Here is a 25540-nt window from a genome sequence, read left to right as displayed (position 1 = left end):
CAAAAACAATGCCAACGTTTGCCCTCAAAGAGGTTATATTATTCCAAGGAGAAGTGGGAGTTGGGGTGGGGGTGGGGTGCTATGATGTAAGAGAAGATGGATGAAAAGGAAAGGTAACTATTTGGGGAGAGAGAGAGAGAGAGAGCTAAAGAAAGAGAGGGAGAGGGAGAGAGAGAGAGGGGGGAAAGAGAGAGAGAGAGAGAGAGAGAGAGAGAGAGAGAGAGAGAGAGAATGAGAGAGAGAGAGCTAAAGAAAGAGAGAGAGAGAGAGCTAAAGAGAGAGAGAGAGCAAGAGAGCAGCATTATCTGGGAAGAGGAAGGAAGAATCTATGCTTCTGAGTTGACCCTTGAAAAATGAGAAGGGTTTTCTGCTGAGAGGCAGAAGTAAAGAGAGGGCCATGTACCAGGAATAGGCCACAGTGAGACGACATGTCAGCCTCTTGCTCTAGAACACTATGGGAAGATAGTCCAGGGCTTCCCCCAGCCATTCACCTGGGCAGCCCCTGCTAGAGAGAGGACGTGCTCAATTGTGACCCTGAGAGGATTGGTTGGGAGTGGGGAGGGAAGAAGTGAGACCATGAAATTTATCCTCTCCATCAAGAAGTCTGGAATAATGGAGGGGATGGGGGCAGGGGTGGGAATCTGGCTGGCCCAGACTCCAAGACTTCAGAATCAGCAGCCCCAGGTTAGGTTAACCTTAGGTTGTGGGGAGAGAGGGTAGGGGAGATAGACTCCCAGTTCAGCTCTCTAGAGTATAGGGGGAGCACAAGCCCATCAATCAACAAGCATTTATTAAGCACCTGTTGTGTGCCCAGTAGTATGTTGGGGCCTGAGGATATAGGGACAAAAAGGAAACAATCCTTCCTTAGGTTTTATTGGGGGAGACAACACATGCATGTCATTATATACAAGATCATGGAGGCGGGGGCAGGATGCCATTAGCCCCTGACTCTGTGGATCAAAAAAAGCTTCATGTGGAAGGTGATTTACTAATTCCATTACCTCTTAGTTTTTCTGGGGGAAGTGTTCAGAAAATTGAAATTGTTTACATAGGGATGATAATTAAACCCCTGGGAGCTGATGAGTTAGAGAGATGAAGACAGAGACAGACATGGATAGACAGAGGAGGGGGAAGACAGATAGAGATACACAGAGGGAGTGAGAAAGAGGAAAATAGGGAGAGAGAGAAAAAAACAGAAACAGAGATAGGAGAGTGTGCCTACAGGCACAACACTGGATCAGTGCCTTTTGTTTCTGACCATATCACTCCCCAATTCAAGAAGTTTCTGTGGCAGTCAGTTTTCTATACTATACTATAAATAATATTTGGCATTTGCCTTCTCACCTCTGAAGGAGAGACAGGCCCTTCTCACCTCATGCCTGGACTATTGTAATAGCCTTGTGGTTGGTCTGCCTCAAGTCTTTCCCCACTCCCCAGTCCTCCATTCAACCATCAAACAAATCTTCCTTAAGTCAGGTCTGATCATGTCACTGCCTATTCCATAAATTCCAGTGGCTTCCTATCACCTCGAGAATCAAATAGAAAAGCCTCTGTTGGGAGTTCAAAGCCCTTCACAACTTCACCCCTTCCAACCTTTCCCATCTTACATCTTACTCCCTGCTATGTACTCTGTGATCCAGTGAAACTGGCCACCTTGTTGTCATTCCCAGTGGACACTTTTCGCTATCTCCCATGCCTGGTATGTTCTACCTCATCATCTCTGTGTCTTGGCTTCCCTGGCTCCCTCCAAGTCCCAGATAAAATCTTACTTTCTGCAGGAAGCCTTCCCCAGTCCCTCTTAATCCTAGCACCTTCCTTCTGTTAATTATTTGCAGTTTTTCCTTTTTATAGATTATTTGCACCCAGCTGTTTGCCTGTTGTCTCCACCATCAGACTAGGACCTCCTTGAGAACAGGGACTGTCTTTTGTCTTTTTTTATATATATTTTATCACTTAGCACAGTGCCTGGCACATAGCAGATGCCTAATAAATGCTTGCTGACTCAATGAATTTAAAGTTTTTCTTAATCTGGTTCCAACTTTTCTTTTCAAACATTTCACATCACTCCCCTATATTCCAGTCAAACTAGTAAACTGCATCCCATGGATGACACCTTTCGCTTCCATGCCTTGCACAGGCTGCCTCCATGCCTGGAACACTCACCTTCCTCATCTCTGCTACTAGGAATCCCTAGCTTCCACAAGGCCGAACTCCAGTGCCAGACTTTCCCCAATCCCTTCCACTTCCCCAGCCCTCCTAATGCTGCTTTTCTGATGGGGGCATCTCCAGTTATCCTGATCTATATCTGGTCACTGGAATCAGATTGCTCCGGATTTGCACAGGTCTCCCTCCCTTAAATCCAATTCACTTGCAAGTCATGGCATCACCTTGCTGATGTCAGGATCTTCTTCAAGAACAAAGGACAAACAACAGCTTCTCTGATACTTTGTATTTACTTTGAATATATTTTGAATTGTCTCTATATGTAGTTTTCCCCCAGTAGAATTTATACTCCTTGAGGGCAGGTAGGTACTATTTGGGGGGTTTGTCTTTCTATCAGTCCCTACTGCCTAGCATAGTGCCTGGCATATAGTAAAAATTTAATAAACGTTTCTGAATTTAAATTTGAGAAAGTGATAAAAACACTATCACAGCAGTTAGAATTGTCTCCCCTCTCCTGCCCCTAGTTCCCTCTCCCTAAAATGCTGCTGTGGTTGGGTCTGGTGCTGGCTAGCCCCAAGAGGAAGGGCACAGGGTTCCCCTCAATAATTTCCTCCCTCCAAAACATATCTCATTGGCATCTGGAGAAACCCGTAGGTAGTATCACATCCCAGAAAGTAGTACCTTATGAACAGAAGCTGGGGTTTAGGCTTGGGGTCTGTAGAGGGCCCTGGATCTGTATCTAGGTCCTTCTGTACTTTGGATAGTTGAATTTCAGGGTCAACAAAGAATGATGGAGCTAGTCCTCAATCCCTCTTCCTCTAATTATCATGTATAACCAGGCATGGTGGTAGACGCTTGTAATCCCAGCTACTGGGAAGGATCTCTTGAGCTCAGGAGTTCTGAGCTAGAGTGGCCTATGCTGATTGTTAGTCCATACTAAGCTCATCAATATGGTGGATCTCCTAGGAAGGGGAGTGGGGCACTGGGTTGCCCAAGGAGGGTTTGAACTAGTCCAGGTCAGAAATGGAGCAAAAGTCTCTTCCCCTTCTCAGTTTGTTCCCAGTGCTAGGAACAGAGGGATTTCCGCCTGCCTTGATTCCAGTTCTTGGGTAATCTGAAACTGATAAGATCCCACATTTTTAGTTTTGCCCACTAGGAACTAACAATCCAATTGCATGGTGTTTAGTAGGTGCTCAATAAAATGAATGGATTATTGAAAGAATATTTAGGAAAATGAAGACTTTCTTCACTCTGTGTTGTCTTCACATATCCTAGAATGGAAAGCGCTAACTAACCCAACTGCCCCATTTGAAGTGACTTGCTGAAGGTCACACAATGATTTTGCAGCACAGTCAAGACTAGAACTGAGGGTCTCTGTTTCAACAATCCGGCTAGCAGCTTCTGTGGGGGTGTAAGATCCACCCACAGCCAGCACCCAGAAAGTTGCCGGCACACTGGGAAAGCATAGGTTCTTTTATCTGCTTTAATAAGGAAAGCAAGGTTAAAGGGGTTGACAAGTTTACTTTAATGCAGCGTACAGATAGCATTCACTTAGTTCAGGGGAAAAAACCAGCACCCTGAACTTCAGAATAAAATACAAACAAATTACAAATATCAACAGACAGACCCAATACAATTCATAGTTACCAACATCTAGGTTCAGCCCGGGAGTTCAGAACAAGGGCTGGCCCTCATGCACCACCACTGCTGAGGCAATGAGCTCCAAGGAACAGACAGCCAACCCCTGGTTTTATATCTTTTTCAGCGTCAGGGGTGAGTCACACATATGACTCACCCACGTGACTTAGAATCGTTACAAAGAGGCGACTTAAACCCACCTGGTCTAAAAGCCTCTGCTCTCCCAGACATGTAAACTAGGCCCTCCCTGGAGTTAGCCCCACCTTGGGCCCCACCTTAGTTGCCAATCCACACCCGCTAAGGTTTTACACCTAATAGGGGTTTGGGCCTGGGACTTAGCACCTAGTAAGGCTCAATGAATTACTCAAAGCAAAAGCCAAACTATTCAAGGGCACTTGTTGAACTAAGTGCTAAGGAGCCCATTTTTGGTTACCAACACAGTCTCTTGACTCCCAGTCTTTCTACCATACTCCTTCCTCTTAAGGGGAAGCTGAGAAAAACACACAGGAATCTAGATCTACAGCTGGAAGGGACCTCAGAAGTCATCTGGTCCAACCACCTTATATACCTACATACATCCATACATACATATGTGCATGTGTGTGTATGTATCTATATATACATAGAATATATAAATATATTATGTATAAATGTATGATATATACAGATATACTCTATATCATATATAAAGTATATGCGTACATGTATATACATGCATACACATACACGTACACGTATACATACACGTATACATACACATATACATACATACATACACATATACATACATACATATATATATATGTCATGAACTGGTCCAGCCATTCTGGAGAGTAACTTAGAACTATGCCCAAAGGGCTATAAAACCATGCATACCCGTTGACTCAGCAATGTCACCAGTAGGTGATCAAACATCAAAGGAAAATGGAAAGGACCTAAATATACAAAAATATTTATAGCAGCTCTTTATGTGGTGGTTAAGAAATGAAAACTGAGGGGATGCAAAGCAAAACGAATTCTTGCATTGGCCACAACCCAAAATGTACGTCTCGTTCGGCATTTTGAGCCTCTGTCAGGAGGTTCGTAGTATTCCTTCACTGCGGGTAGTCATTGCGCTGATCAGAATTCTTAATTCTTGTTACTGGTTAAGTGTTTCAAAGCTGTTTGTCTTTACAGCATTGTTGTTATTTATATATTATTCTCTTGGGTCTGTTCCCTTTACTCTGTATCAGTTCATACAAGTCTTCCTAGGTTTTTCTGAAACCATCCCCTTCATTCTTTCTTATAGCACCATAGTATTCCATTATATTTATATCCCATAATTTGTTCAGTCATTCCCCTTCACGTGCCACTACAAAAAAGGGCCTCTGTCAGTGTTTTTGTACATTTTCCTCTTTCTTTGATCTCTTTGGAGGGTAGAGGCCTGGTAGTGGCATTACTGGGTCAGAGCATATGCAGAGTTTAATGGCTTTTTGGGCATAGCTCCAAATTGATTTCCATCATTGGCTGAATCAGTTCACAGCTCCACTAACAGTGCATTAATGCCATCACCTCATTTTAGGGATGAGGAACATTAGACCTAAGGAAGTTACAGGACTTGTCCAAGGTCACACAGAAAGCAATCGTCAGGGGTAGAATGTGAACCTAAGTCTTCTAACTTCAGAACTAGTTCTCTTACTGTGCTGTCCTGCTTTCCTGGGGGCCTAGGCTGGGGAGAGATTGGGTGGAGGAGGTGGTCAGGGGTGTGTGTGTGTGTGTGTGTGTGTGTGTGTGTGTGTGTGTGTGTGTGTATTGAAGAGGAGATAAGGGCCCTCTGGCCCCTTCCTCCATTTCTGAGGCCCAAGAACCTGGGCTGGATGCCAAACTAGGCTAAGGGGGAAGGGATATGTAGACTGGAGGCTGAGGGAAGGGTGGCTGGAGAGTCCCCACAACTCACAATTCTTCCTCCCAAACCATCAGAATAATCACTTGCTCTTTTTTTCAGGACAGAGGTTACGGCTTATAATGAAAAAACACAGCCCTTTGATTTTGGAAAGCTCTTTCTATATATTATCTCATTTGATCCGCACAACAATCCTGGAAAATGCGTGCTATTACAATATATCCTTATTTTGCAATCAAGCCAATAAGCATTTATTAAACTTCTTCTGGATAATTTGGAGATCATCTCAGAGGGGATTATCCACAATTAGTATCTGAGGCAGGATTTGGACTCTGGTCTTTCTCTTCGGAAGGATAGCATTTTATCCACTGCATTGTGACTCAGCTGTCTGAGAATGAATCTTTGCCTTCATTTTACAGACCTCTGGATCACTTAGCTCTTGACCGTACTGTGCCAACTATTTATCATGACCCTGTGAAAAGCATTGTCTTTCCCTTCCTGGTCCTTGGAAAGGGTGGCACAATGGAAATGACGGTGGCTTTTGAGTCAAAGCACCTGGGTTCAAATCCTGCTTCTGATGCTTATAATGTGACATCTGGCAAGTCATTTAACCTCCTTCAGTCTCTGTTTCTTCATCTGTAAAATTAACATTGGATTAGATGACGTTTGAGGTCCCTTCCAGGGCTAGATCTAGATCTGAAGGGAAGGACTTAGAAAGCCCAGAACTTATTTTGATAGGTGAGATTAGACCTTGGTAGTCTCCCCTCCCTCCACTAGGCCAGCTGCATCTCTGGTATGATCAAGACGATTCTCTCTCTCTTTTTTTTGGAGGGGGGAAGGCAGGGCAGTTGGGATTAAGTGACTTGCCCAAGGTCACACAGCTAGTAAGTGTGTCAAGTGTCTGAGGCCGGATTTGAACTCAGGTCTCCTGACTCCAGGGCTGGCGCTCTACTCATTGCCCCACCTCACTGTCCCACTAGGATGATTCTTTTTGAGGATTTACTGTATGCCCAGCCCAGTGCTCCTGGCATCCCTGGCACATAGGAAGACCAGGGTAAACGCTGGCCGAATGAATGGGTACAGTCACAGACAACATGGAATGTCACAGCTAGGAGACGCCTTAGAACCAAGAATGATAAAGTTAGTCCTCAATCCCTCTTCCTCAAATTATCATGCATGACCAGGCATGGTGGTAGATGCTTGTAATCCCAGCTACCAGGAAGGATCTCTTGAGCTCAGGGGTTCTGAGCTAGAGTGGCATATGCTGATTGTTAGTCCATACTAAGCTCATCGATATGGTGGATCTCCTAGGAAGGGGAGTGGGGCACTGGGTTGCCCAAGGAGGGTTGAACCAGTCCAGGTCAGATATGGAGCAAGTCAACATTCCTGTGCCAATCAGTAGTGGGACTGAGCTCATCCCCCCTGCATGATGAGGAGACCCAGTCTTAAAAAATATAGTTAAAAAATATAGTTATATGTGTACATGTGTGTATGTGTGCATGTGTATCACTGCTATGCTTTCTGCATGTTGTATCTACCACCACTCCCAGTAGAATTTAAGCTCCTTGATGGCAGACACTGTTTTTCCTTTTGTCTTCATATTCTCATTACTTAATACAGGGATCTATTTGTACATAAATAGCAAGTTTTGGCCAGAAACTCTGAGGATTTTTCCCTCCTAGATCAAATTTTTTTTTTGACTAGCTAAAGAGGCCATTTTCTGCCTCATTTCTTATTAAGTCTTAATCACTAAGTGGGTGTTGCCTTAGTCAAACTGAGTCCTAGGAAAGACCTCAGCTTGAAAAGGCCAAGGCTCCCCACTGCATCCTGGGTCATCTCCAGTCATCCTGATCCTTATCTGGCCATTGGACCCAAATGGCTCCGGAGGTGAAAGTGAGGCTGGTGACTTTGCACAGCCCTCCTCACTTCAATCCAAGTCACTTGCATGTCATGGCATCATCTCCCTGATGTCATGGTCCTCTTCAGGAGAATGAAGGACAAACAGCAAGAACAAGATGACAAGTGATAAATGCTTGTCAGACTGGATTGCATTGGACCTTAAAATAATGAGTGTGAGAACGGAGAGGGACCTTGGATATGATCTAATCCAATCTTATTTTATAGATAAGATTCCTCCGGCTCAAAGAGAAATGAGTTGCCCAAAGTCACCCAGCCAGGCCTCCTGACTTCCTAGCCCAGGCTCTTTCCATTACAGCAAGGTCCCCGAGTTCACACTTCATTTGGGAGGAGAACTTGTTGTTCAGCTGGTTTTCAGTCATGTCCAACTCTTCATGACCTCATTTGGGGTTTTCTTGGTAAAGATACTGGAGTGGTTTGCCATTTCCTTCTCCAGCTCATTTTACAGATGAGGAAACTGAGGTAAGCAGGGTTAAGTGACTTTCCCAGGGTCATACAGCAAGGAAGTGTCTGAGGCCAAATTTGAACTCAGGAAGATGAGTCTTCCTGACTTGAGAGCCAGTACCCTATCCACTATGCCCCCTAGCAGCTTAGGAGAACTTCACAGAAAGATCAAAAAGAGATCCCTTTATAGGAGTTCAGACTGCAGAGGTGGGGAACCTGAGGCCTGGAGGCCACATGTGGCCCTCTAGATCCTCAAGTATGGCCCTTTGACTGACTCCAAACTTCACAGAACAAATCCCTTTGAAGATTTGAGGACCTAGAGGGCCACATGTGGCCTCCAGGCCTCATGCTCCCCACCCCTGGTTTAGAGAAAGAGAGGCACTCAGTGTCAACCTGGGAAGGCTTTCTGGAAGAGGTGAGCTGTGTGACAGAAGTGAAGGGTAGAGAGAAGGAGAATGAGGGGGGCAAAACAAATTCAGGGCCGGAGAGGAGGACGGCAGATCAGTGGAAGATTTGATTGGGTGAATCCCCCCCTTCTCTCCATTGCCTGCCCTCATTGACTCTCACTAGCACTCATTTTAGGTGCCATCTTCTCCAAGAAAACTTTCTGCTCCCCCTATCACCCACAGATGCTGGTGCCCTCTCCCCAGATTACTTTGTATTATTTTGTGTGCATACATATATATACACATATACATACATGCAGACAGGCAGCGAGTCAGTGCTTAGAGTGTTTGACATTGGAGATAGGAAGACCCGATTTCAAATGCTGCCTCAGATATTTCCTTATCCCTATGAAAAAGGACTTAACCTCTCAGCCTCAGTTTCTTCCTCTGTAAAATAGGGATAATAATAGCATCTGCCTCGAAGGATTTTAAGGATCAATGGAGATGATACGTAAAGCACTTTCAAACCTTGAAATACCATGTAAGGGCTAGCTGTTATCACGTATGTGTACTAGCTAGAATGTAAACTTGAGAACAAGATCTATTTCGGTTTTGGTTTTGTGTCCCTCTGCACCGATCATGGTGCCTGGTAAATAGTAGGTGCTTAATAAATGCTTGTGGGTTGATTGGGTAGATAGGAGAGGCTAAGGATGCAGAAGTCCTCGAATGCCATGATCATCTCAGGGTCTCTCCTCCCTACCCCAAATCTTCCTTTTCCTCTCCCAAACAGATTTCATGGCAGACAAGGAAGGCATCCGGGCTGCCCATGAGGAAGACCTGGATGAGGTGGACTTGAACTACAAGGCTCCAGAGAAGAAGACTCTGCAGGAGATCCAGCAGCTGGACCAAGACGATGAGAGTCTAACCAAGTACAAGCAGGCCCTGTTGGGGCCCATTCCTGAGGCTGTGGGTAGGAGGCTGGAGCTGGGGTGGCACACTGGCCTGAGGGGCCAGAGGCTCGGGGGTGCCGGGGCTGGAGCGGGCACACTGGCATGAAGGACCAGAGTCACAGGCATGGCAGAGGGCAGGGGATGGGGACAAAGCAGTCTAGAGAGTGCCAGATATCAGACTGGCAGACTCCACAATAGACTGAGGGTGGGAAATCAGGTAGCTGGGTAGATTTTGGAGATGGGGCATCTGGAAACCTCTCCAGGCCTAGTAACTGAAAACACAACTTCTTGGTCTCTCCCTTTGCTCTTCCCACCCCCTCCCAATCAATACACAGTTCATAAAGAAGGGCTTTCCCTAAGCCTGTCTTCTCCCCTTCTCCCCTCCTCTGTAATAACAACCACACTTGTATACCCAGGATGGCTGTTAGTGCAGGTTCTTCAGGGGTCAACAATATTTTTTAATTAAACAGAAAAAATACAGAGAAGAGAAATAAAGACCAACAGACAAGGCTCTACTGCCTCAATCAAAGCTTTACATTCACCACTGAATTGAGAGAGCAGTCAGGGAGCTCTGAACATACAGCCCCTCAGAGTCTTGACCAGAGAATCACAGCATCTTTCTCACAAGCAAGGCTCCAAAGCAAAATCTCCTCTCAGAATATATACTCTTTCAGCTAATAGGCTCAGTGCCTTATTAGAAATTAACAAAAGATATGTAAGCCTTCCTACAAGCAAGCAAGCTTCCCTTAATGGACTCCACATGAGGCCTATTGATGGGCGGGAAAGATCTTATTCCCCATTAACCTTACATCCCCCACCCCCCACCACACAAAAAAGAATCCTAGGATTTAGAACTTGGAAGAAACTTGAATATCATTTAGTCTTATAAATAAGGAAACAGAAGCAAAGAGAATGATTTCTCCAAGGCCACACAGGAATTAGGAGAGTCAGATTCAAACTCAGTTCTTCTGACTCTTACACCAGTTTTTCATTCACTATATTATACGTTAATACCTAAAAGAAATGGGCACCAGGTCCAGACCCACCTCTATTCCCCTGTAATGAGCTAGTGGGTGGCCAAGCCTAGGTCAGAAATGACTTGAGCTAGAGGCAGGAATGGGACCCTGATCCTGGAATCTGGTGGCCTCTTGACTCACCTTGGGCTCACCTTGGGGGCTTGGGGTGGGGGAGGAAGGCATTATTTAGCCTAGAGAAGAGATGGTTTATGGGAGGAGTTAGAGGAAACTAGGTGGCACAGTGTTGGGCCTGGAGTCAGGAAGACCTAAGTTCAAATCCAGCCTCGAACTCTAACTGTGTGACCTTGGGCAAATAATTTAACCTCTGTCTCAGTTTCCTCCACTGTAAAATGGGGATGATAATAACACCTACTTTCCAGAGTTGGTGTAAAGTGCTTTGCCAACCTTAAAGCACTATATAAATGCTAGCTTTTATTATTATTAATTCACATAGAAGAGGAAGATCAGATTTGCTCTACTTGGCCCTGGAAGACAGAATTGGGGGCAGTAGGTAGATGCGACAGAAAGGCATATAAGGAAAACAATTCCCAACAATTAAAACTATACAAAAATGGAATAAGGTGTTTGGCGAAGTATTGAGCTCCCCATCACTAGAGGATTTCAGGAAAAGACTGGAGGACCACCTGACGAAGCTGTTGTTGAGGGGTTCCTGCTCAGGTACAGGTTGAGCTGGGGGGTCTCAGGCTCTCAGGGTTCACATTCTATGGGGTCTCTGTCCCCAGCTCCTGAACTTGTTCTGGCTTTTGTGGCTACTTCTCCTGTGGAGGGCTCTGCTCCCCCACCCACACATATATGTAGTTTCTTACAAGGGGCTTGTCTTCTCAACAGGACTCAGGGAAGGAGAAGAAGCTATCTCTCTAGGGGCCAGGGGCCAGAGAAGAGACCCCTCCAGCAAAGCTTTAGATTGTGAGCGCCATGAGGGCAGGGACTGTTTTGTGCCTCTTTTTGTGTGCTTAGAGCTTAGCACAAGGCCTGGTACCAAGTAGGCATTTGATGTTTATTGACTGACTAACCCATAGGACAGAGCAGAAGCTCAGAATGAATTTTGTCCACTAGGCCAGCAAGCATTGATTGAGCCACCCAGGATGTCCAGTCCTGGACCTTACTCTCCACTGCCTTGTGTGGGTTTCTTGACCCTGGACTGGTTCCAGGGCCCCTTTGCACATAGTAGGGGCTGACTAAATATTTGTTGTACTGAACTGATCCTTGTGCTTGGAACCAGGGTTTTCACTTACTAAACTTCCCTGACCACTAAACTACACAGCCCCAGGCCTTTCCATTCTGCTCCTTGAGTTCAGAGATCAGTTGTAGCCATCCCATTCAAACCTTAATGACCTGCCCACCATCCCTGCAGTTGTCCTCATTTTTGGATGTCAGTTTCAAGCATCCCTCTTTCCCTTCTTCCTGTTTCAGTACCTCCCAGACCATAGTAATCATTTTTCTAGGCTGCATTTTCTAGCTGAAGAGCTCTTCACGTTGAAGAGAGGCATTGTGCTATAGTGGGTAGAGGGCTGGCCTTGGAGTCAGAAAGGCATGGATTCAGATCCTGCCCCTGACATATATATATATATATATATATCTGTGTGCCTCAATCGAGTCACCTAACCCCTCTACTAGAGGCAACTAGGTAGCAGTGAATAGAACGCTGGGCTCAGGGTCAAGAAGATAGGAGTTTAAATGCAGCCTGAGATGCTTACTAGGTGTGTGACCCTGGACAGGTTACTTAGCAACTACATGCCTCAGTTTCCTCAATTTTAACATGAGGGGAAAAATGAGGGAAAAAATTGTAAAGCTATAAAACAAAAGCACCTACCTGTCGGGGCGGTCGTAAAGATCCACTGAAATAATATTTGTAGGGTGCCTGGAACATCGTAGGCACTTAATAAATATTTGTTTGCTTCCTTACTTCTCAGGGCCTCAGGCAACTGTCTAAAACAGAAATTCTTAAGTTAGGGTCCATGGACCCCTCTGAGGGGATGGTGGATAAGATTTCAGGGGGTCTACAAACTTGGATGGGAAAAAATACATCTTTATTTCCATAGAATTGATTTTCTTTGTAATTCTATTTATTTTATCGTATTAATTTAAAACCACGATTCTGAGAAGGGGTCCCTAGGCTTCACCAAACTGCCCAAAGGGTCCAGGATACAGAAAAAGGTGAAGAACCCCTGGTCTAAGACTATTAAGTAGAGACAGTTTACAGTATCACAGAGTTCTAGATACCCCTAAGTATAGGGAAGGGGCATCAAATTCAAATAGAAAAGGGATCCCCAAAGTATACATAAGGATCCCCATGTGCATGATGACTTAGAAAACCCTGTATTAACATTATCCATGTTCTATTGTATTTGTATTTATTTTTGCTGAATATTTCCCAATTTTACTTTAATACAGTCAAGGGCTACAGTGTTGCCAGGTTGAAGGGTTTGACCTCTGATCTATACCAAAAAAATTTTACAAAGAAAATATATAAATTCTAAAATGATGCATCTAAAGAATATAAATTCCTTGAGGCTGGGGACTGGTTCATTTTTATCTCTTCCCCCTCCCCCCATACTGTTCTTGGCACATAGTAGACATTTGACAAATACTTGTTGATCTGAATTCAGATGAGTTGAAAGGAAGGCAATTAGACATGTGAATAACAGAAATCTACCTAGTCCCAAACTTCCCTTGATATTATATCTAGCTTAATTTCTCTAGGCCCAGCTATCATGGTCCAAGGATTGGCCCATCTGGCTGCCTCATGGTCCCCAGTGAGAACAGTAACCTCCCTTGAAAAGCCAGTTTTGGAATTCACCTACTTAGACTAACAATTGGTCTATTTTTTCATTCCCAGAATCCTCTCGATGGTGTGGCTGGGGGTAGTGCTCTGCCCTTTGTATCATGGTGCCATCCCTTGGCTAATTAGGTAGTAGCTCCCTTCTGCCATCCAGGGAAAATTCAAAGCACAGCTTGTTCAGACAGGATTTTTCCTCACCTAAAAAATAAAAGTCAAACCTCTTGATTCATCCTCCCTGCCCCCTGTCCCAAGTTCACAACTGACACCCCTTCCTTTTTTATTGGGCACAGTAGGAGACAAAACCCATATCTTTCAAGGAGCTTCTGGTCTGGGAGACAAGGGACCCACAGAGAAAGATAACCATAGTACAGAACAGTAGGGGCTGAGGGGGTCCAGAGGAGGGAGAGTGGTTGGGAGAACCAAGGAAGGTTTCCTGGAATGGGTGGGGTTACCTCGGCTGGACCCTGAAGGATTTCAACAACCAGAGGAGGAGGGATAAGCATATTCTGGATTGGAGTAAGACTGGTGATAGGAAAGGGGTCATTAGGGGATTGTAGGCTATGATATTCTCCTCTCACATATAACCCCTGTTCTCAACTACCCTGCTCTTTGTGTCACTCAGATCCCAGCCTCCCCAATGTGCAGGTGACACGGCTGACGCTGGTGTGTGAACAGGCCCCTGGACCCATCACCATGGACCTGACAGGTGATCTTTTCCTCCCACTTTGTGTTATAAGGGAGAGACATAGGAGGAAAAGAGACCCATGAATTGCCTTCCAGGAAGCTTCAATGTGTCTAGGAAACAAAGACCCACAGAGCACCCTACACTTTCTTATCCCACCTCTAGTCCCTGAGCAGCGAGGGCCTCTCACCCCAATCCTGTCACTATGGAAACCCCCATCTGTCCTCTAAGGCCCAGAAAAAGGCAGTCTGACTCCCAGTCCTATTTTTCACCTACACAGGGGACCTGGAATCTCTCAAGAATCAGGTGTTTGTGCTGAAGGAAGGTGTGGATTATAAAGTGAAGATTTCCTTTAAGGCAAGACCCAACTCAGATCCCCTGCTTCATGACCCGGATGTCACTTGTAATGGGTGTTCCCCCTAGAAGTGTGCGTAGTGCCCCAGAAGTGATTAATCCTTTCTCTGAGTCCTTTCCTCATAAGCCCAATCTTAGGGATCCTTGGTTTCCAGGCATGTTGTTAGTGTGGGGAGTGCCCAGATATCCACCCCCTTTGGTTTCAGACTTTCCAAGTGGCTTGTACTCCTGTCTGTTGCCCTTGTGGGAAATCTTGACTCTAGTCCAATTCCAGCTCCACGTACATGGGGCAAAGACCCCTTTTCTTTGACTTAGACCACACTCTCACTTGCCTGCAGGTCAACAAGGAGATAGTCTGTGGCTTGAAGTATCTGCATCACACCTACCGCAAAGGGCTACGAGGTGAGGCCAGCCACTGGCAGTGGAATGGGCCTGTGGGGGTGGGGGGTGGAGAGATCTCAGGATTCTGGCATCCATTACTACCATCCTCACTTTCCTTAGAATTTCCTGGGGTAGAGCCCTCTACTGGATCCTGGAGGGAGAAAGGGGAGAAAGCATGGTCCTTGACCTAAGGATCCCACCAGTCCAAGGAGAGAGCCTCTATCATTGGGGAGCACTTGTACTGAGTGGGGGGGGTGGTCCCTGCCTTCTGGGAGCCCTGAGTCTGAGGGGGGAGGCAGGGCAGTCTCCATGTACAGTTCCTGACCTTATCTTACTCACAGTGGACAAGGCCGTGTACATGGTGGGGAGTTATGGGCCAAGGACAGAGGAGTATGAGTTTCTGACGCCCATGGAGGAAGCCCCCAAGGGTCTACTCGTTCGAGGCACGTACCACATCAAGTCCTTCTTCACGGATGATGACAAAACAGACCATCTGTCCTGGGAGTGGGATCTCAACATAAAGAAAGACTGGAAGGACTGACCCCCACGCCCCACCTGCCCTCGAACCCCTGTCCCACCTGCACCTGCCTCAGCCTCCACTGGGGTCTAAGGTCACCCTTGGGCCAGACTGGCAGGAACCTTCCTGGGGGGCTGAGAGCCCATGATTGGAGCACTAGGTGCAGGTCCCCCCTTCCTTTGTCCTTCCCATTTCAGGGCCTTCCTCTGGCCCCCAGCAACACCCTTAGCCCGGGAAGGGGCTGCCTCCAACTTCCTCCCCCTTCAGCTCCTACCCATGCCTAGCCCCTTCCTTCTCCTTAGAGGTCTCCCTTCTGGGGACCCAGCACAATTCCCCTCCCCCAATAGGGATTCCAAAGCACCTGACCTCATCCTCTTCCTCCATTACATAACTCTCCTAGCCATCCAAGCTCAGTAGGAAGGGGCAGTTCCATAATTCTTTCCCTCAACCCCATCAAAAGACCCTTTTGTGTCTGCACCAGGTTATACAAACCCTGACTCTCACCATTCCCTTACCCTGGTCCTCCCCACTCAGGGTCCAACAGTCATCTTCCTGGAGGAGGCTTCCAGGGACAGGCAGGTATAGAGTGAGGTGGAACAGGTGGGGAACAGTAGAAGCCTTCAGCCATCCCTACCCACCTGCCGGGGGCTTGTGTCTGTAACCAAAGCTCATCAGAATTGCCTTGTGTCCCTTGTCCCCCACCTCTACCCCATCACATTCCTGTGGTGGCCCCAGCATGGCTGGGGCTGGGCCGCCTGAGAAGGAGGGGCTGTGCTCCTGCCTGTCCCCACCCCCCCAGGCCGTGGGGTTCCCATCCTTGCCCCCAACTCCCTGTCTGTGTTCTCAGCTGTTCCCATTAAACTTCAGTGATTTCTGTCTCTTGGCTCAGGTGTATCTCTTCTCCCCTCCCTGGACTCTGGGCCATCAGTACATAGCTCCCCAGTTGGAAAGGACCTTAGAGCTTGTCTGGGTGCCTCTCTGTATAGAAGAGTGGGGGCTGGGGCTAAAAGACCCTGGATGGGTCCTAGAAGAGGAAGGGAGTGTCACCCCTCACCCCACTGAGCTAAGTCATCCTACCTCTTTATTAAGGTCAGAGGCTATTTAGAGCCTAGTTGACAAGGTGCAGCTGGCAGAGATTGTCCCAAGCCTCCTGGCTGCCGCCCCCATGACTGTGCCTTATCTTTCCAGCCCGCACCTGGTACTGCCACGTGGCAGCAGGTTCTTGGTCTCCCCCCTTGTTATCTGCCCCCACTCCCCTTCCCAGGGCACAGACACCAGCCAGCATTTGCTTCTAACAATGAGATTTCACTCGCTCCTGCTGCTCTTTCTGCTTACTGTATGGGCCTGGGCCCTAGACGGGGAGGAGGGAAGGGAAGAGGAGGCCAAGGCTCCGGAAGAGGCCACCCCAGGACCCCTCTCTGATGAACTTCTGGAGGAGGACGACATCTTGGTCCTCACTCAACACAACTTTGGTCGGGCTCTACGAGAACACCGCTACCTGCTGGTGGAGTTCTGTGAGTGCAGGGAATGGGGGAAGGGCTGCCCTCAGGAGACACCCCCACTGCCATCCGCTACCCCCCAACACACTCCAAGATTGGGGGAGGAAATGAGGAGTCGAGGTTTAGGGAGAGAAGGCAGATCCAAGGAGTCATTCGGCAGCCCTTGGGAAAGGTGGGACTTTAGGCTGAGGGCATTAGGTTGAGGTCTTGTGCAGTGCAGGGGGTGGGGGCACCTCATGCAGTGCTAGGGGTGGGGGAGAAGAGTTAACATAATGAGACTTCCTTCTCTGGTATGGTTTGCACCAGACCTTTGTCCTATCCAACTAGGAGATGCTGGACTTTCTAAGCCCTAAACTCAAGTCCCCAGCCTACTACTGAATTCCTGAGAAACCTTGAATAAATCACAAACCACCCCGCCTACACACACACCTCTGGACTTCTCTTTTCTCTTCTGGAAGATGAGCCCTTTGGACTCTCTGATGTCTAAGGTCTCCCTCAGCTCAGACATTCATTCTATGGTTCTTTGAACTCTGTGACCCTTTCCAGCTCTTGCCCAGTCCCATTTCTGCTCTGGGGAACAGCTGGGAGCAGAGGAGGAGGCCAGAGTCCCTGGGCCCAGCTGGACTTTTTCCCACTGCAGATTAACCATTAAAGTGCTGGAAAACAGCATCACCTTTTTCCTCCTCTTCACTAGTCCCTTCCCAACACAAAGAGGCACCCTCCCCTCCCTCCCCACCTAGGAAGTTTGGGCAGAGGTAGTAGAGTCAAGTCAGCCTGGCGCATTTCAAGTCTGTCCACCTCGCAGGACTCTCTGGCATCCCTTTATAGGTCAGGCTGGGAGACCCAGAAACCAAGAACAGAAAATTAGTGGGCAAGCGTTGAATCAGTACAGCAAAAAAATGTGAGCTCTCAGAGGCACATGCAGGCAGGGAGTGGATATGGAGCTCCTAACATACAAATGCGCACATGGACACACACAGGTGGGCAAGGACACGTACGGCACTAGCTGAATGTACACGTGTACATCTCTGCATGATTCTAGGGCACTGAGCTGGCTGCACATTGATCTTGGGCCTTGGTCTTCCAAGACACAGAAAGCCAGCATCTTTCCAGTTGCTGGTGGGTCATCAAAAGATGCTTTCCTGCAAAAGGGGCCTGGCATGGGAGAGTGTGCCCAGGAAGCACAATTCTATGAGGAATCCCAGGGCAACTGGGATACTCCCCAGGAACTCTTGGAGATCCATCGGGGCCTGGAAGAGAAAGAAGGGTCCATTTAGGGTCCATCAACCCCCCCTCCCCAAAACCACCCCCTTCTTCAGACCCTTTATTGTGGAGGAGATGGACAAGGATCTTCCAAAGGACCAGGGTTAAAGCCTGGATCAGCTACTTGCTTGCCTGCGTGATCTAATGTGAGTGACTACTCTCTCATTGGGCCCATTTTCTCATCTGTAAGATGCAGGCTTTGAACCAGAGTTTCGCTGACATCCCTTCTGACTAGAGCTCCTATTATCTGATGAGTCAAATGACAGTGAGACACTTCAGTTGAACTCACAAAGGATGGCCAGCCCCTGAGAATGATAGGACACCCAAGAGAGGGTTCTTGGCCACAAATGGACAATTCAGGTGTTGATCTGCCCGGCAGCATTTGGTGGCTGGGCTAAATAACCCCTCTAAAGAAAAAGGTGCCAGAGAAAGTTTCTGAGTGAGAGACAAGATAAAAATAGTGGATGAAGGAAGGCTGGGGAGTAGGAAGTGGGGCCCTACTCACTGAGCTCTCCACTAAACCAGATGCTCCCTGGTGTGGGCACTGCAGGGCTCTGGCCCCTGAGTATGCAAAGGCGGCATCCCTGTTGAAGAATGAATCTTCAGAGCTGAAGCTGGCCAAGGTGGATGGCCCTGCAGAAAAGGAGCTGGTGGAAGAGTTTGGGGTGACTGGGTACCCCGTCCTCAAGTTCTTCCAAGATGGAGACAGATCCCAGGCTGTGGAGTTTACAGGTGGGGAAGGGGCCCAGGGTGGCAGGGTGGGACCTTTGTGGGGGCAAGAGAAGTTTCTCAAATGGGAATGTTAACAGGGAGCAGTGAACAATTTAGCCAAGATCCAGGCAGCATGGAATAGTAAGAGGAGCCCTCAAGGGAGAGTCAGAAGGCCTGGGTTTTATCCCCAGCTTCATCCTGAAGTTGTGTGGCCTTGGGACAATCACCTTCTGTCTTCTTTTCTGACCCATAAAATAAGGGGGTTGGACTGGAATCTCAGAGTTTTTTAACCTGGGGGCTGTGAACTTGTTTTCAAAAATATTTTGATAACTGCATTTCATTATAATTGGCTTCCTTTGTAAGCTCAAGTATTTTAGTATTTTATTTTGTATATTTAAAAATATTATTTTGAGAAGGGGTCCATGGGTTTCACCAGACTGCCGAAGGGGGCTATAACACAAAAATGTTAACAAACCCTGAGCTAGTTGACCTCTCAGGGAAGGCGCTAATGTTCTAGGACTTGTCCTAAACAATCCCTTCAAAAAAGTCCATATGGGAGCCAGAAAAACCGGAAGTCCTGACTCATTCTGGCCCTGTTGATTCTTGCCTGGTAACCTTGAATCCTTGCCAGGAGTGAGAGCCAGGTGGCAGTGGGGTAGGCAGGACTAGGGAAGGAGTTCAGGGTCACTTCTCATTCTGCTGTCCCTGGCTTTGTTCCAAGGGCCGAGGGGAAGCTGGGGTCCTGACCCCTAAGGGAGGAGATAGGATTTGATCAAGTTTCCCTTGCTATTCCTGAAGATGCAGCAGATGTGTAGGCTGGAAAATAGTACAATCAGGTAGATCCAGCACTGATTAAATGTCTGGATCAAAAGCTCTAAGAGCTCCAAGTCAGCTTGAAAGCCGGTCTCTAGTGAAGTGTCCCTGGGATCTCTCTTTGGACTCATTTGATTTAATTAAATATCAATATCAAATTAAATATCTGAACCTATTTAATTTTTTTGGCCAATGATGTTGATAAAGGCATAGTTGATAAAGACAAAAGGCATCAGTGAAATATACACACAAAAATAAAGCAGTACATGGCATACTAAATAATTTGCAGATGGCATAAAGCTGAGAAAGGTAGCCCTTTCTAGGTTAGAACATTGGGTCAAATCTGAAAAGATGAAATCTAATAAGGATAAATGTAGAATCTAATGTTTGGGTTAAAAAAAATCAACTTTGTGAGTATACGGTGAGGGAGAAAAGAAATTTGGGAAAATAACAGTTTATCTGAAAACTATCTGGGATTTTGATAGACTGCAACCTCTATCTGAGACAACAGTATAATATGGTAGCCCCAAAAGACAGGCGAATGCAGTATTGGCTGGCATTCAGAGAGGCACAGCATCCAGCACTAAGGGGGTGATGGTGCTGTCCTCCATCCTGGGCAGACTGCATCTGGAGAGTTGTGTTTAGTCCCGGGCACATTTCAGCAAGGACGCTGGAAACCTGGAGAAAGGGCAGAGGAAAGTGATTAGATTGGGGAAGGAAGTGCCTTGAGATTAGGCCATATGAAAATCAGTTGGAGAAAAATGGCAATGTTTAGTTTGGAGAAGAAAAGACTACTTGAAAAGGTTGGGGGGGAAATGACATGATAAATGTCTTCAAGTATTTGTAGGAAGCTTATATGGAATAGGGAGTAGTCTGCAGGGCAGAAGGAGGAGAGTTGGGTGGAGATTATAGAAAAACAAATTTAGTCTTGATGTTGGGAAGACTCTCCTAAGAATTAAAGCTATCCCAAAGTGGAATGGCCCCTCATTTGAAGTCTTCCAACAAAGTTGGGAGGATGGTTGACCAGGTACCCTCCAGGTATGTTCTAATTCAGGAATGGGTTGGATCAGGTAGCCCTAAGGTCTCTTCTAACTCTGGGATTTGGCATTCGGGGTTGCATTGCAGGCCCACGGAAGGCCGAGGGCATTGTTCATTGGCTAAAGCGACGTTTAGGTCCTGCTGCTACTCAACTGGAGACTGAGGCTGAAGCCGCACAACTCATTGATTCACAGGACATTGTTATTATTGGGTTCTTCAAGGTAAGCTTGGACTATGGGTCTCACAATCACTCCCTTCTCCATCCCCACCTCCATCCCTGGGAACTCAATTTTCTCACCTGTAAAATGAAAGCATTCCAACCAGATGATTTCCAAGGGCCCCACCAACTCTGACGTTATATAATGTATGGTTCCTTCCAGTTCTGATATTCTGCAGTCTATGAACTATGGAAGAACTGAGGTATATGGGAGGTATTCGGGATAGGGCTGGGTTGCCCCTTGATTCACATCTAAGCATGGACACAGGACCTCCAGGATGAAGATGTGGCTGGGTTTTTGGCCGTTGCAAAGGATGCTTTTGATCTGACCTTTGGCTTCACTGACCGACCAGAGCTCTTCCAGAAATTTGGCCTGAGCAAGGACACGGTGGTCCTCTTCAAGAAGGTAAATAAGGAAGGAAAGGCAAGAGGAAAGGAGAGATTAGGGAGGGGACTTCAGATGCCAGTGGGAGATTGCAAATCACCCTCTGACCTCAGGACACCCTGGTCCTGATCTCTGTTGTTTCCCTGTTCCTTTGGGGCCCCGGCTTGGCTGTTCCAGTTTGATGAGGGGCGTGCAGATTTTCCAGTGGATGAGGAGCTAGGATTGGACCAAGCAGATCTCTCCCGTTTCCTTGTTGTACACAGCATGCACCTGGTCACAGAATACAACCGTGAGGTAATGTTCCAGGCCTTGTCCCTAACTTCTCTGGTCACAAGAACAAAGGGGGCAGTGAGGGTAAGAAGTGATTTTGTCAAATCCCATACAACCAAGCTATTTGGGTAAAAGAGAGGTATATCCATCCATCCATCCATCCATCCGTTCTTTTGTCCCTTAATTCAACAATTAAGTACTTGTGCTATGCCTTGGTCTGGGAGCTTGGGTTACAAAGACAAAACCAAAGCAATCCCTGATCACAAGGAGCTTAAACTATACTGAAGGTTGGGGGGGTGGTCAGAAATAAAATGTATACAAATAAACATCATGTGGGAGACACTTAAGGAGATATAGTTGGGGTAGAGTTATTATAGGATGAGATGCTGTGGGTGAGGTAGAGATATGGAGGAAAGGAAACATCAGAGAGAGAGAAACTGAAGGTGGCATCAGGGAGGGATGTTGATGGGGACCCTTGGCTCATAATCATTCTTTCTTGTCCTCTCCTAAAGACATCCTCCAAGATCTTTGGGTCCAGGATCCTCAACCATCTCCTGCTCTTCATCAACCAGACACTTACCCCACACAAGAAGCTTCTGACCGGTTTCCGGGAGGCTGCCCCTCCTTTCAGGGGAGAAGTATGTAGGGGAGGAAGGGATGAGGGAGAGGTTGGCTGACAGGGCTGGCCTTTTCCAGTTCTCAGTGACTGGTGGCCTGGTCTGCCCCCCAGATCTTGTTTGTGGTGGTGGATGTGGCTGCAGAGAATGACCGTGTGCTGCAGTTCTTTGGCATGAATGCCACAGATGCCCCAACTCTGCGCTTTATCAATATTGAGACCATCAAGAAGTATGTGCCCAACACTGAGGAGATCACAGCTGCTTCTGTCACCACCTTCTGCCAAGACATCCTTGGTGGCAAAATCAAGGTCAGTCCTTCACAAACCTCCTAATCCCGTCAGGTTTTTCATTGTCGCTCCGAGGGTTTCTGAGAAAAACATGCAAGAGAGGGACCCCTGGGTGCCCACTCAAGTTCCTGTTTCAGAAAGGAGAGCATACCAGGTCCCCACCTCTAGTGTTATCATCAGGAGGATGACTGGGCTGGGTAGAGGTCAGAGTGGTCTTAATCCCAGGGCTGCCAACTTACAGCTTCTACAGGCCCAGATGCCCCATACAAAACCGAGGGCAGTAATTGCAGGAGTTAGGTAGATTCCCATTCCCTGTGACTCTGTTTCTGTCCTCAGAGACAGGGTCAGAGCCAGTCCAGATACTTTTTCCCTTCCCCAGTATGTACAGACAACTGCTTTCCTGTCTGTTCCCAACAGCCTCATCTCCGGAGTCAGGAGATCCCAGCAGACTGGGACCAGAAACCTGTCAAGGTTCTTGTAGGGAAGAATTTTGAACAAGTAGCCTTTGATGAGTCGAAGAACGTGTTTGTGAAGTTCTGTGAGTATCCCAGAGGGGATCTTAGGCCTCAGAGACTCCCCTAGGAGACCTCATTGGTATGACCTCCTTCTACGCTCTGGGAGCCTGGTTGTAGGGTCCTCCATCAGGAGTAACGGCATCAGACTTGAGAAGGGCAATGTCTTGGGTGGTAAGGACTCTCTATTCTTGTCCACCTTTGTGCCTCAGTTGCCCCAGGGTGTGCACACTGTAAGGAGATGGCCCAGACCTGGGAGGACCTAGCAGAGAAATACAAGGACCATGAGGACATCATCATTGCTGAACTTGACTCCACAGCCAATGAGCTGGAGGCCTTTACCATCCGGGGCTTCCCCACCCTTAAATATTTCCCAGCTGGCCCAGAGCGTAAGGTGAGGCTCTGGGGAGAGCTAGGGGGTTGGCATACTGCTGGTTCCTGGTATACAATAGGTGCTTAATAAATACTCAGTTGATTAAGCTGGGGCTGGGGAAGCTAGAGTGAAACCAGTCTTTTCCTCCATTGACCGTCCCATCCTGCCCATTGAGAAGAGCCCTGGTGAGCTGGAACATGTAGCTGCTCCCTTCAGCACCTCTCTCAACTCCCCTCACAAAAGACCGCTGTGGAAAGCACCTGATACTTGGAGTCAGGAGATCTGGGCTTGATGTGGGAACCCGGCAAGAGTCACTTTACTGGTCTGAGCATAGTTTTCCTCATCTGTAAAATGTCACTCTACTCAGAGCTGGATATGTGTGTATGCCTAACTTCATAAGGAGTGCTCCAATCCCTCCTCCCCCTCCCAATAACATCTGCCCCAGAAAAACACTTTATAAGCCTTAAAGTACTATATTATTACGACTGGCTGGAAGTTGGATCCAGCTGCCTGTGTATCTGGAGCCATAATTAAGGTTCTTTGGGGCACAATCAAGTGGGGGTCCTGGGATGGTGGCAGAGGCAGAAAGGACAGATTTAACTCTCAGAGGGTCTGCTTTCCCCCCTCTCTAGGGTGGGGGTTAATGTGTGGGAGAAGGCAGGCTCTTCTCCCTTGGAGAGGGAGTGGTTTGGGGGATCGCTGTCAGCTCAGGAGGTCTCCTCCTCAGACCTCCAACTCATTCTCCTCCCTGGCAGGTGATTGAGTATACGAGTGCCAGAGACTTGGAGACCTTCTCCAAATTCTTAGACAGTGGTGGTGTCCTGCCGGAGCCAGAGGAACCTGAGGTCCCTATCCTGGTGGGTGCTCCTTCCTTCCTAATATCCCCTTCCCTTTCCTCTTTTCCCATCCCAATATGCCTGGGGTCTGCTTTTTTGGAGTCAGGGCATTGGGGCAAAGAACTTTAGACAATGACCTTAGTCAAGTCACTTCCTCTATTTGGGCCTCAGTTGCCTTAATCTGCAAAATAAGAAGGTTGAACTAGATGATCTCTAAGATCCTCAGACATTCTATGCTCTGGAGGTGGGATGATACAGAAAAGGAGTAAAACCCTTAGTAACAGGATCTTGGAGACTGTGCCTTAATGGAAAGAACACTGGATTTTGAGTCAGAATATTTGGGTATAGATCCCAGCTCTGCAATTTACTAACTATGTGACCTTGTCTTTTCCCTTCTTTGGGGCTCCATTTCCTCATCTACAGAATTGGGTAGGAGAGTGGGGATGGATCAGATGATTCAGCCTCAGTTAAATTTCTACATTCTGCGAGGAGCCTTTCTTGGTCTTCCATATGTATTTTTATTTTTGTACTATATATCTTCTTTAGTTTATCATATTCTTTATATAAATTCAATGTCTATCTTATATTTCATTATACATTTATATCATATATCTTTATTTTATCCTATATTAAATTCTCATATTCTATCTCTATTCTATATATCATCATATATTCATACCATATTTTATATCTATATCTATGTATCTTCTTTGTACATGGTTGTCTGAATGTTGTTTTGTTCGTTAGACTGTGAGCCTTGAGAGCTGGGGTGGGTTTTTTTTGTTGTTGTTGTTTGGTTTTTGGCCTATTTAATCTCTCAAGTTTTGCACAATGCCTGATGTAGTAGGTGCTATTAAAGTGATAAATGCTAGTTGACTGACTGGCACTTTTTTCTTCCCAGGAGGTTGGAACCAACAACAGCAAAGGACACAAAGATGAATTGTAGTTGGCCTGTTCCCTATCCTCAGCCACTCATCCCGGAGGTCCTGGAGAATTCAGAACTTTTCAATTAAATCACCTTGGCCCTTGACTTCATTCTGCTTTTCCCTCTCCTCACTCTCTCAGGAACCTAAATCTCTTCATTCATTCTGCTCCCTTCCCCACCTCTTGGTATTTTGGGGAGGGTTCTTGTGGGGAGCAGCAGGCATAGATGTGAATAATGGGGGAGAAGTCTGACTGGGGTGGAGAACAGACAACACCAAGATAATGTGAAGCCATTGGGGCTCCCATAATAAAGGTTTTAAGCCCAAGATAATCTCTGATGCCTGGGGTGTGGTAGGGAGAGGGGAAAGGAAAGGCCTGTCAGTGGAGCTTGGTTGGAGTACAGTCAGGACAATTGTGGTACAGTTCCCTCAGGCCTGTTTTTTCTCTGCTTCTAATAAAAGGGACAGACTTTCACCCATGGGAACTGGAGACCTGGAGGTAGAGAATTTAGACATTAGCTGAGTCTATCTTGACTCCCTTTCTGATCTACACAGATCCTCTTTAGTTGGGAAGGCTTTGTGCAGCTGAGCTTTCACAGGACCATAAAGGATCTTTTCCCATGAGATGGGGTTGTGAGGAGACACTCCTAGTGTTTTACTCTT

The 25540-nt window shown here is 46.9% G+C and overlaps 2 protein-coding genes across 3 annotated transcripts in view; both read left to right on the top strand.

Moving 5' to 3' along the window:
• The window catches only part of ARHGDIG (Rho GDP dissociation inhibitor gamma), a 29714-nt gene extending 13702 nt beyond the window's left edge, over window positions 1-16012 (top strand). For both annotated transcript variants that reach the window (XM_036737334.1, XM_036737335.1), the window contains exons 2-6: window positions 9221-9400; window positions 13822-13905; window positions 14162-14238; window positions 14574-14637; window positions 14958-16012. In XM_036737334.1, coding sequence (XP_036593229.1) covers window positions 9221-9400; window positions 13822-13905; window positions 14162-14238; window positions 14574-14637; window positions 14958-15157 — 605 coding nt within the window. In that variant the 3' untranslated portion in view covers window positions 15158-16012. The remainder of the gene's footprint in view (window positions 1-9220; window positions 9401-13821; window positions 13906-14161; window positions 14239-14573; window positions 14638-14957) is intronic.
• A 368-nt stretch (window positions 16013-16380) lies between these two features.
• Window positions 16381-24984, top strand: PDIA2 (protein disulfide isomerase family A member 2). The gene is made up of 11 exons (XM_036737564.1): window positions 16381-16647; window positions 18421-18627; window positions 20545-20678; window positions 20943-21080; window positions 21237-21353; window positions 21842-21967; window positions 22060-22254; window positions 22651-22771; window positions 22958-23139; window positions 23874-23975; window positions 24856-24984. The coding sequence occupies exons 1-11, from the start codon at window positions 16431-16433 to the stop codon at window positions 24898-24900; spliced, it is 1584 nt and encodes a 527-aa protein (XP_036593459.1). The 5' UTR covers window positions 16381-16430; the 3' UTR covers window positions 24901-24984.
• Window positions 24985-25540: the final 556 nt, after the last annotated feature.

The sequence above is a fragment of the Trichosurus vulpecula genome, chromosome 9 (assembly GCF_011100635.1).
Source record: "Trichosurus vulpecula isolate mTriVul1 chromosome 9, mTriVul1.pri, whole genome shotgun sequence".
Lineage (NCBI taxonomy): Eukaryota > Metazoa > Chordata > Mammalia > Diprotodontia > Phalangeridae > Trichosurus > Trichosurus vulpecula.
Note: the sequence above shows the minus strand (reverse complement) of the source record. Positions and strands in the feature narration are given on the sequence as shown.

Coding starts and splice junctions, on each gene's coding strand:
- PDIA2 (XM_036737564.1), top strand. CDS start 16,431: ATGAGATTTCACTCGCTCCTGCTGCTCTTTCTGCTTACTGTATGGGCC. Junction 20,679..20,942: donor TTATTATTGGGTTCTTCAAG/GTAAGCTTGGAC, acceptor GCATGGACACAG/GACCTCCAGGATGAAGATGT. Junction 21,354..21,841: donor TCACAGAATACAACCGTGAG/GTAATGTTCCAG, acceptor CCTCTCCTAAAG/ACATCCTCCAAGATCTTTGG.